General features: G+C 33.7%; 1 protein-coding gene across 3 annotated transcripts in view; it reads right to left on the reverse strand.

Annotated features, from left to right (window-relative positions):
• Positions 1-4212: 4212 nt before the first annotated feature.
• The window catches only part of LOC120635726 (leishmanolysin-like peptidase), a 164297-nt gene continuing 155620 nt past the window's right edge, over positions 4213-12889 (reverse strand). For 2 of the 3 annotated variants that reach the window (XM_039906854.1, XM_039906853.1), the window contains exons 13-18: positions 11616-11748; positions 9414-9573; positions 8672-8766; positions 7797-7868; positions 6337-6468; positions 4213-5362 (exon numbers count right to left, since the gene is read on the reverse strand). In XM_039906854.1, the coding sequence (XP_039762788.1) occupies positions 5210-5362; positions 6337-6468; positions 7797-7868; positions 8672-8766; positions 9414-9573; positions 11616-11748 (745 nt within the window). In that variant the 3' untranslated portion in view covers positions 4213-5209. Of the gene's footprint in view, positions 5363-6336; positions 6469-7796; positions 7869-8671; positions 8767-9413; positions 9574-11615; positions 11749-12458; positions 12489-12576; positions 12601-12889 lie in introns of all 3 variants that reach the window. The other variant, XM_039906852.1, reaches the window with a different exon arrangement.

Raw genomic sequence — 12889 nt, forward strand, 5'->3', positions numbered from 1 at the left:
CTTTATTTTTAACACCTGTCAATTTCGTACAGTTTACAGATTTGCGTGTGTTGCCATAGTTGCGCCCAAGAAAAAGCTGTGAAACAAAAGTTTTACAACATCGTAGATACTGTAATATATCTTGGCAGCAGTAATATAATTTGTTACAGTTCAGCCAAGTAATATTATACTTATTTAAGAATGTGAGTTTTTTATGATGATGGGGGAAAGAAAAACATACTATAGGTATTTCAAAATATCTTTATTTTTAAATCAGTACATTTTCATAATTACAATAATTCTTTACACATTCATCTGGGCGTATAAGTGGCGTGCATGTATTTTTTGAGCTGTCATTTGAATAATGACAGTTTATACATTGTCAATGTTACCATTAAACTTATAACTCAACTAATTACTGTAAATGTAAAGGTTCATGCCCGCGTGGAATAGTGCCAAGAATGCTGGCTGCATTTCCCTGCTGAACAGCCAGGCTGATTCTTTGCGCAAAAAATTAGCCAGCCCTTCTGACACCAGATGAGGCAACGAACCGTGTTGTAATGGAACAGTTGTATCTCTATGGAGGAAATTGATGCAGACGTAGACGTAGGCTGTACATTCATATATAAAGGAGAATGCCGGATGTAGTATGGGATTTGGTTTCACATAGTACTTATAAGGTGCCTTCTTGGAATTTATCTCATTTTGAAGGGTTTAATAAATACAATACATAACCAAAAACATTAAAACTCTAGTTCGCCGGATTTCAGTGTTACATGCAAATGAAGTTCGTGAATTAAGGTTATTTTTGACACACGCGGTTATTGTACCTACCTATTGATGATACTGTTCACAATATATTAGAACCACTAATCTATTTCATTAAAAGATTTTTGAATCGTCGAAGTTATGGCTTGGTATTTGAGAGGTTTTCTTTAAAATAAAAACTTAATTTTTGATACTAATTTGAATGAGGCACCAAACGAAACCGTGTTGCGGCATTCTCCTTTAAAAACAAAGACTTTAGACATGCAAACCGACGAAGACGACCTGCCAAGCGATTTAGCGTTTCGGTACGATGTCGCGTAGAAACCAATCAGGGTATATATATGCATCAGGTATTCAGATGAAATAAATTGAAGAAAATCTCCAGTACGTGCACTGGGTTTCCTACCAGGGTATGCATACAGCAGGAAAATTTCATAAAACGTCAAAAATCCTCCTCCCATACGAATTATATATCAATTTTAGGGTAGGCAGTGCTTTTGTGCATGTATGATGTGCACGCCACTAAGGACGAGCTATAAATACTTACGGGTAGGCTTTTTATAACTCTTACACTGCATAGCCTTAAGTCTTTTAACTCTAACTGGAAATTTTCTTCATTTTATATCATCTGCAATACCTTTATGCACGCCACTGGCTAACTTGTAGTGAGTTATTCACTGTACTGTTCTGATAATTAACAAATTAAAATTATTTGATTATTTTTACTCCATCTCGTTTACATGTACACCACTTATAAGCTATAATCATAGTTAGATTTAAATTTAAATTAAATTATGTTTATATATAAAAAAATCGATTGTTCGCAATGATTTAACATACAAAAATAAACTTAATATAGAATCCGTCATAAATATACTTCAAGAACTAATCTATAAGAATGTCATCACGTAAAACAGTTTATTTCCATTAATACATATATTTTACAAATCTATACAATTAAACCTTAAAATAGACTAAGAAGATCATCAATCAGGGTTTTTTTTATTATTTATAATATGAATTAAATATTTTAGAATTAACATACAGAATCGTGCATACATATAAAAAAAATTTACTACTAAAAATGTTGCTATCCTTTTTCACAGCAAACATTGTGAAAAGAACATCATTATTTCAGATCTCTCATATTCAATTATATTATTTTCATTTTATATTAGTGAGTTGTGTGCAATAAAGTTCTACAGTTGCATTTAATTCGGTTCTTTACAAATTTCTAAACGTACGCATACCTGATTTCTGAACGTATTTCTAAGTAAATTCTTTTTTTTTTTAAAGTATTATTTTTTAACAATGAATAGTAGACATTGGATAGGTTAGACGGTTCACTGTTGCCAAATTAACCATGTATTAGTTGAATTTAATATGTCGAGAACTTTTATATGAGATGCGGCCATAATATCTACCTTAAATAAAATAATACTATACTCGTAACTTAAAATAATAATAATAAACATGACTGACCACAATAATTCATACAGAAACATACAAATATAAAAAACCAGCTAAATGAGAGTCGGGCTTGCAAACGAAGAGTTCCGTACCATTAACTATCTATAATAACGTCATGAGAGAGGATAGACAGATGGAAAGCGGAGTCGAAATTCAAAACATTTAAAATAATCAAAATGTACGTTGCGTTATTGTGGTCACCTTCTCTGTGTTGCAGTAGGTAGGTAAAATAAAAAAGTATATAAGAAACTAATTTAAATAAAAACGTAATTAAAGCAAAATTAAGCACCGGTACTAATATGTTTAAGTTTTATTTACAAATAATATAATAAATTAAATATAAAGAACCCAGCACGAGATTTTTATGATCGCCTGTCGCTTTCGAGTATCGAAAAACTGACGTCATCGGAAAATCGAACTTATAAACTTGAAATTAAAACTCAAATTCATGGTAACACTTAAGGAACGTTATTTAAATAAAAAACGATAGTAGCTATTGAAGTAAGTTGTTTGTCCGCGTTTATTACGGTTTTTTTTAAAATCTAATAATGTTTTTTCTGGAATTAAAAGTAACCTATTTTAATCTCCGTCCTTTTTAACTAACTTTATTCCAAAAATCAAAAAGTACAAAGAAAAACACTTATGCATTTATAATATTAGTAAAGATAACATTTTTATAAATAACTAAAAAAAACGTAATAAAATTTTTTTAGAGGTTATTTTGTTTACATATAATATTTTACTTAATCTTGTAGAGCGGACAAACATTTAGTCAGAAATATGATCAAAAATAATATATCTTTTTTCCGCTGTAAAGAACTGTATACGACTGCATAGGCTGTATGGTCAATGATCTTTGCCTGTCCTGAAGGGGACAAATCAAATTGTAAAACAACAAATAACGAGATTATTAACATATAATGTTCTTATCAACCTCATTTAGCAATCAGCGCCTTAATCGATATGAATTACTGATTACATTTTAAATTTCACAAATTAAATTACATTACAAATTAAATTTCCTTAATTCGGACAGTTTTTTGTAAAGTAATATAGAAATAAATTAATATAAGTATATATGGCATTTAAGTAAGACTTAGATGACTAATAATAATAAATTGAATATTATTTTACTAATAAAACTTAATCAAAAAACAAATAAAACAATAATTGTAGAGAACTCTTGCTTCCGATTATGATTTTTTTAAGTTTTGTTCCCGCCCTTGTTTGATAGCTGTCAATGGCTGTACGGTGATATACCTTTGCCTTTTCCCTATGAAAAAGAATAAGGAAAAATTTATAGCTGTCATTTATATTACCTACTCGGAAAAAAATGGGGGCTATACATTAAAATTACACAAATATAAGATTAATATTTTTAGCGTCTCTCTTAAAATAAACCTTAAATAAAAAATATCATTTATATACCTGACGTACATTTTTGTGTTTTTTAATACATATTTTCGAACCTTGGCAATTTATTTAAAACATCACAAAGCTCTATTTTATCATCAATAATTTCATAGCCAATTTTACAATTTAAAAAAACATAAAATAATCGGTTATTAATCAGATTTTAACCTTTAAAACAAAACATGTGTTGAATAGCGAATAGTTAAAAACAGTTAGAACCGACTATGGTTAAATATTTTCTTGCCTGTCTTTTGTTAAAATTATTTCCTTTTTAGTTTGTCGTTTGATTAACTGAATTCATCCAGTGTTCTTTGGCCTATCTTTATATATTTTGTATAGCCTATATAAGGTTTTTACTAAGCTGACTAAAATACGAAGTATCTATTGAGCCTGCTTCTTTTATTACATAAACAATGTTTGCATTACTTTTTAGTCTAAAAACAACTTTAAAACTTATTAAAAAATAATAAAAACAAACATTCACATAGGAAATAGAGTTATTTTATTTGTTTATATTAATACTAATTCACTTGTTTTTATTCTAGGTTTAAAATACACTTTACACTAAAAAGTAATGAGAAGAATATTATTATGAGACAAGTAAGGAAAAAAATAGTTTAGTGTAAACGTGGTCCGTAATAGTTCATAAGTATTCTAAGAGATGGCGCTGGTTTATATATAGCCCGATTAAGTGCGAAATATTTGTTCGCATGACCTATTCTATTATTACATTGATGCGGGCTTAGTCTCTGTACTCTTTGGCTCGCCACTGTCGGGAGTAAGCCTAAAGAGGAGACTGTCCATTTTTGGTACGATCATGGTAAAAAATGTAGTAGAAAAATTCTAAGATTATTCTAAAAAATAAAATAAGTTAGTATTTCATGTCTTAAAAATAGTAAAATGGGTACATACCACCCATATTTTGATATTACCTGGAGTTCCGTCCTCAATAATATCAACAAATATCGAAATATTATCATAGCATGTAACCGTTTAACAACTTTTAAGAAATATTGATTAACCACGAAAATCTTAGTTTAAAATCTTTAGTTTTACTAAATCATATTAAATAACCTGCTAAAATCATGCTAATTATAAAATGCAATTTCATGTTTACATTATAACGTCAGTTGATCCGTCAAATTCAATTTCTGAACTACATGACATTTGACGGAAAATGTCAAGAACTAGAAATCCGTCAATTTATGTCTGTGTTGCATATAACACTATTGATGGGTAAACTATTAAATTTCTGCTCAATAATAAAGTAAAAGAGATTTTTTGTCCAGAAAATTTTAGTAATTTCAATTGTTCGTAATAGTTAGCTAGGCGAAGACTTCTAAGAGATAATAAATAGACTTAAATTGGCTAGAACTCAGAGCTGCAAGGTAAGTTAAGCAATAATAAATTTTGACCATTTCATTACAACGTGAAACAATCAATATTATTTTAAAATAAATCGCTTCACTCTATTTCGAACCGTCTCCTTTTGCTCTTAATAAAAGAAAAACAGTTTTTTGTCGTCCGTTTCAATTTTCAATAGTTTCACAGATAAAACCCAATGTCAGATTTCCCGCCATCACAGACAGTTGGCGAACGTAAACAAGACGGCGGTCATAAACAAAATGGCAGTAGCGGTGGTCGTTTGGACAGCTTTGCACGCTAAAACGTCGTTCGGATACAAATTTGGCGGAGGTGCTTCTTCGCCGCCCTTGCAATATTCACCTCGGGACTGAAAATAATATATTTCATTGATAATATAAATAAATATAAATATACTACGACAATACACACATCGCCATATAGCCCCAAAGTAAGCTTAGCTTGTGTTATGGGTACTAGGATAGCTGATGAATATTTTTTTATGAATATAATACACATGAATACTAATAATATACAGATAAACACCCAGACACTGAAAAACATTTATCTATTTATTTATATATCTAACATTGCTCTCTCTATCGCCTGAGTGACTCTGAGCCTTTTTATGAAGTCCATAGTAACGACGTTTCAGATAAGTAATTCATTATTTGACGGCCGATTGGCGCAGTGGGCAGCGACCCTGCTTTTTGAGTCCAAGGCCGTGGGTTCTATTCCCACAACTGGACAATATTTGTGTGATGAACATGCATGTTTTTCAGGGTCTCGGTGTTTATCTATATATTATAAGTATTTATGTATATTATTCATGAGATCTATATATTATAAGTATTTATGTATATCATTAATCAGTTATCTTAGTACCTATAACACAAGCTACGCTTACTTTGGGACTACATGGCGATGTGTGTATTGTCGTAGTAAATTAAAAAAAAAAACGTTGCGCTACATTTAGGGACTCTAGGGTCTTACAAATAATTCAGTGTTAATCCAAACTGGCCAACAAAAAATATATTTGCTGTATTTTGTTAGACATCGTACACTGTATCAAGAACATACATAAACCGTGTACAATGTACAATTCTGTCGTCGTAAATAGTATATTTATATTTGTTTGAGTTATTAAACCGTTATTTTTATTACACACACACTTATATAAGTTTTAAGTTTTGAGGTTCGCATTTGTTTGTATAACTATTATAATTACTTTACTTTATTTGTAGATGTACCTACCAATGATAAATTAATAAATAAATAAAATAAATAAATATTTTTTCTGTTAGTTTTAATACTCATAATTTCATTGTGTATAGTGTAACTTACAGTGAATTCAGTGCCGCACATTTCTCTGCAGGGCGGGCAAACTACGCCCCCTCGGTGGAGCCAGCCATTTTGAATTATCCTAACGTGTAGGATTTGCCCCGCGAAGTAACACGTATACGTGTAATTGCCCACCTGTGGGATAAAAATAACTCTAATGACGTAATAACGTGGAAGTGATTCCCTTCTGATATTTAGGAGTGGTCTGAAGGCATTTGAAGTAGATTCTTTATTATTGTTTGTAAATTATGTATTCAAATCTACTTATATATATTATGTATGTTATATATATTTTTGATATTTATACTAGCGGACCCCAGCGCCATCTGTCCGGCTTATTTGTGAATCTAAACCATCCAGGGACCCATACAAACGTATACCAAAAAATTCATTCAAATCGGTCCAGCCGTCTAGGAGGAGTTCAGTGACATACACACGCAAACAAGAAATATATATATAAAGATATACTCTTTTATAATATGATTCCTAAGCTGATTTTGGACCTACCAATGAATAAATTTAAAGAATATGTTAAAACACATTTATTACAGCGAGGTTACTATACAATTGATGATTTTTTTAATGACAAGGTTGCTTTTAAGCATCCAGCTACGCTTTCATCTCACACAAGATAGAAAAATGAATTTTAAAATGTAAAATGTAAATTGTTGATATTAGAAAAGAGCAACTGCTGAGTTTCTTGCCGGCTTCTTCTCGGTAATCTGCCTTCCGAACCGATGGTAGACTCACTACACACAGACAGACTTGACGTTTCAAAAGTGCTTATATTAGGCCTACTTGAAATAAATGAAATTTGAATTTGATATTACGTATATTTATTTAAACTATATTTAAAGTATTTGTATCTATACATTTTGGTATTTATGTATATCTATCAACACTCTTGGCACTATTTCGTTCTCTAGCTGTAAATCCTGTCTACAAAGGTTGCCTGTGAGAGATTGCTTGCAGCAATAGGATTGTAAGTGATTTGGCGACCCGCAAATAGCAAGAAGAAAAAGTTGCGCGGTGGGTTTGAACTCTGTAAATTGGTTACGTCATGTTTTCAGCTATAAACTTAGTATCGAAAAGAGCGAGACTTCCAAATACAGGTTGCTTCAAATTAACTAAACTTGTATTACTTCATAGCTTAATTTGAATTTGCTGTGAGATGGTAATAAAAAAAATACTAAATAGTTTGTTGTGGGCTCTTAAACCAGGACGTGTGTGGAACCCTCGTAGCTTTAGGTTTAAGTTGGCGAACGAAGTTAACACCATCCACTTACAATTATGCAAACATATATGTGTGAACGCTTCATAAGTGCCTGTGATGAGCCTATGTGAATAAAGAATTGTTGATTTTTTTTTATATTATTTTTCATTGTCATTTTCAACACTACATTTCTCTTGATAGAATACGTTGATTATTACAAAGGAATATTCTGGAATCTACAGTTACGTACCACAACACGTATTCGTCCGCTTTCACATTTATACTTGTAACACCCCGATCCCCAGTGTTGCCATTCTCGAATCTAAAAAAAAAAAAAAAATTTATCTAGTATCACCAGGATGAGAAGTATTTATAAAAAAGTACTTATAATTAACGATAAAAAAGCTTGGGTGTGAGTTATTGCACTAACCGAATTGCTTTTCTATAGTTCTATATGACCATGTGAGATGGTGATAACAAAAAGAGCACCCGGCTTAGTTTGTAGTGGGCTTCGTAGAGCAGGGCGCATTTGGAACCCTCGTAGCTGAAGTTTTAGGTTAACGAATATAGTTATCGTTACCATCTCACTATTATGTACATATTTTATTTTTTATGTAAAGGATGCCAAAGGTGCAAAAATAAATATTTGACTTTGACTTTGGGGATGGAATTTTCCAAATCGGTGTCAAAAGCATGTCGAGGTCATCGGTGACGCGAATGCTAAGTTTTCTCCTCCCAAAACAAAATACAACGTGTAACCGAATAACGAAAAAAAATTGAAGGTTGTATAAGTATATTTCATAAGGAAACACACTCTAAAAATATTAAATCAAATGAAGCATATTTCTTTTTCGATACGAACGAATTCAATACATTTATATCTTTATGACAACCCTATTGAAGATAAAAGACCAACACGGGCATAGTGCCTACGCTACGCGACGCGTGCCGTGACAGGTGTCAAATGATTTTAATTTTGCATGTGATGTTAGGGCTGTCTCTGGTTTCTTTGAGTAAAAACCGTGGTGTACTCAAAATTATTAAGTTTTCGGTTTCACAGATAAGTTCTCTAAAACCTGTGAAGTATTATTTCGATTTTCACTTGCACGTTGTATATATACATACCTGTCTACAAGATTTCTGTTCCCAAACCCGATCGCTGTGGTCGAAACATTTGGAGTGTGTACCGTAGTTTTCCAGTGCAAAGTTTACTTCGCTGTCTGTAACAACAGAAATAAAAGACGCACGGTTGGATAGATGGATATACTACGACAATACACACATCGCCATCTAGCCCCAAAGTAAGCGTAGCTTGTGTTATGGGTACTAAGATGAATGATGAATATTTTTATGAATAATATAAATTAATACTTATAATCTTATCTTATATCTTTAAACGAGCAATTCTTGTATATATATATAATTGGAATGCTGAGTTTCTTGCCGGCTTCTTCTCGGTAGAATCTGCCTTCCGAACCGGTGGTAGAATCACTACAAACAGACAGACTTGACGTTTCAAAAGTGCTTATATTTGGCCTACTTGAAATAAATGAATTTTGAATCTCAGAATCGACTCCAACGATTTTCATGAAATTTAGTATACAGGGGGATTCATTTTTGGAAAATGTCATTTTATTTGTGTTTTCCGGTAATAACAGATTTGGTGCAGACGAAGTTGCACGGGTCAGCTAGTATAAATATAAACACCCAGACACTCAAAAACGTTCATGTTCATAACACAAAAAAATTCCAGTTGTGGGAATCGTACCCACGGCCTTGGACTCAGAAAGCATGGTCGCTGCCCACTGCGCCAATCGGCCGTCAAAATTGTGTATAACTATGTTTATATGTGTGTATTCACACTTACTCGGCGTGTTCTCTTCGTAAGAACACCTACTGCCTCTGATGAGTACGTTCTTGTGTCGCCACGTGAACTCCTGGAGGTAGGGGCAGAAGTCAGCCAGGGAAACCGATCCGCCGTACATCGCTTCTTCGCCGGGTGGCACGTTGGGTAAAATGTCGAAATGCTGTGAAAAAAAAATTGCGTGTATTAATTACTACTTTCGCCCACCAATCCGCACTGGTAAAGCGTGGCGTGTGTCCAACTATGGAACATGAAAAGTCTGAGAAGGATGATGTAGATATTTAATTAATATCACAACCTACTGAAACTATTTTAGGCACCAGACTCTGACTGGTAAAGCGTGGCGTGTGTCCAACTATGGAACATGAAAAGTCTGAGAAGGATGATGTAGATATTTAATTAATATCACAACCTACTGAAACTATTTTAGGCACCAGACTCTGCCTGGTAAAGCGTGGCGTGTGTCCAACTATGGAACATGAAAAGTCTGAGAAGGATGATGTAGATATTTAATTAATATCACAACCTACTGAAACTATTTTAGGCACCAGACTCTGACTGGTAAAGCGTGGCGTGTGTCCAACTATGGAACATGAAAAGTCTGAGAAAGATGATGAAGATATTTAATTAATATCACAACCTACTGAAACTATTTTAGGCACCAGACTCTGACTGGTAAAGCGTGGCGTGTGTCCAACTATGGAACATGAAAAGTCTGAGAAAGATGATGAAGATATTTAATTAATATCACAACCTACTGAAACTATTTTAGGCACCAGACTCTGACTGGTAAAGCGTGGCGTGTGTCCAACTATGGAACATGAAAAGTCTGAGAAAGATGATGAAGATATTTAATTAATATCACAACCTACTGAAACTATTTTAGGCACCAGACTCTGACTGGTAAAGCGTGGCGTGTGTCCAACTATGGAACATGAAAAGTCTGAGAAAGATGATGAAGATATTTAATTAATATCACAACCTACTGAAACTATTTTAGGCACCAGACTCTGACTGGTAAAGCGTGGCGTGTGTCCAACTATGGAACATGAAAAGTCTGAGTAAGATGATGAAGATATTTAATTAATATCACAACCTACTGAAACTATTTTAGGCACCAGGCTCTGACTTAAAGTAATTTTGCTTGTTATTAGATCTATTTTAATCACGGCATGATGTCAATTTTTTTTTACCTCGGACTAATAAAGTTATTATTATACTTATTAGTATTACCTACACGGCCTTAACCCCTTCTCAAAGTGGGAGGAGATCCGCAGGGTGTATGATACAAAAGCTTGGGTATGAATTGCTCTTACATCTTAGCTCAATATTAACTAGACTGTCAGATGGTGATAACAAAAAAAAACCTGGCTAAGTTTTTTGTGGGCTCTTCTTAGACCAGGACGCGTTTGGAACCCTCCTAGCTTTAGTTTTACGTTAACGAATGCAGTTATCACCATCACTAACATTAGTATAACGTGTTAAATGTAAGAACGCTTCATAAGTGCCTGTGATAAGGTCTACATGAATAAAATATTTTTGAATTTTAATTTGAATTTGGGTGATTTTGTTACCCCGCGACAGGCTTGCGACAGACGTAAATCTTGCAATCACTGCTGTCGAACGTCACTTTTCCATACAATAAATAAACAAAAGTGACGTTTGACAGCAGTGACATAGTGGGCCGGCAATGGATTTATATGATGATAATACATTACGACTTCTCAACGTCGTTACAACGTTTTGATGTACAATAAAAAATACTTTTTTTTTAAATTCCACTGCAATCTCACCAGCTAGTAATAAATGATGCTGGCTAAAGATGGTAACGGGGTAGCCTGTCTGAGGTATCGCAGTTATAAAGCTGATATCCCTTATCGGTTCATCCGCGACATAGAACGCCAAGTCGCTTAGCGGCATATCTTTGTCGGTACGGTGGTAACTAGCCACGGCAGAAGCCTCCCACCAGACAAATATATATTTTACGCCACTACATACATCGCGATGTGTGTATTATCATAGTATATTTATTTATTTGTATCATATTATATGTAATAAACATACTTTGAAAATACACACATCGCCATCTAGCCCCAAAGTAAGCGTAGCCTGTGTTATGGGTACTAAGGTGACTGATGAATATTTTTATGAATAATATACATAAACACTTGAAATATACAAATAAACACCAACAACAGGTCTTACCTGATACTGTCTCGGCAATATAGTGTCGTGACGAACTAGGTTGCACAGGACAACGGCGTTACGACGAGGGGAGCATTCCGTGCGTAGCGGATCACCCTTGATGCGTTCACAGAACGGCGCGGGATTCTTCTTCCTGCGAGAAAAATGGTCGTTTTAGAATTCCCGCCATTTTGAATCACCGCCATCTTGTGACTTTATTTATTAGTGTGTTAATAAGGCATACCCACCGAATAGCCATTTCAAAATTCATTTATTTTAAGTAGGCCTAATATAAGCACTTTTGAAACGTCAAGTCTGTCTGTGTGTAGTGACTCTACCACCGGTACCAGTGGCGTGCATAGAGGGTATGCAGATGATATAAAATGAAGGAAATATCCAGTACAAGTTATAAAAAACTTAAGGAAAGACATTGTAAGTTGTAAAAAACCTACCCTCAAATATTTAGAACTCATACTGGATATTTTCTCCATATTACATCATCTGCATAACCTTCGTTCGGAAGGCAGATTCTACCGAGAAGATGCCGGCAAGAAACACAGCCTGCTAACTTAGAAGCGGCCGTATCGCATCATGTTCATTCCATTTAGCAGTTGACAGTATACATTTTATCTCAAATGTTCTAAATTATTACCATAAAATGGGAAAAATGGGAAGTTTGTGAGCTAGCAACATTCCACAGGTGAGTAGAGAGCGCGGGACTTATTTACTTTTTTTGGACACAACGCATGCTCACGGAGTGTTGCTCTTTTTATACATGGTTTTACGCTTACGATACGCGGGATGCTCCGAAAATTATTACATAAAAAAAAGGAACCAATTAATAAGTATTTATATAAAACTTACGGCTCTTCTTCAATAGTCCGGTTGGAATCGCTTGTAAAAGTAATATTATTATTAAGTAATTTTAATCGATTGTTTTCTCTACGTTTTCTTTTCTGTCATCTATACAATAATAACTTACTCTGTGGTAGCGTTATCCATTTCGCTGCGTGCAATAAAAAATGGTGTTTAAAAAAAAAGTGTAACAAAAGTGAGAATGAAAAGAAGTGAGATATTTTTTTAGGTCCGCGGCTGTTTTGTGAATTTTTTTTAGAGGGCCCTCTATAATCGATTCTGAAGTCAAAACTGTATGTTATTTTTCATTTTTGTCTGTCTGTATCTGCAGCCCTCCCCTGTCCAAACCCCCCCCACCCTTTTGCTCCCTTACGCTCCCTTAAGATTTCATGCACTAAGAAACTATTGCGCGTTAAGCCACTTCTTGCATAACGTCATTG

The sequence above is a fragment of the Pararge aegeria genome, chromosome 27, assembly GCF_905163445.1.
Source record: "Pararge aegeria chromosome 27, ilParAegt1.1, whole genome shotgun sequence".
NCBI lineage: Eukaryota > Metazoa > Arthropoda > Insecta > Lepidoptera > Nymphalidae > Pararge > Pararge aegeria.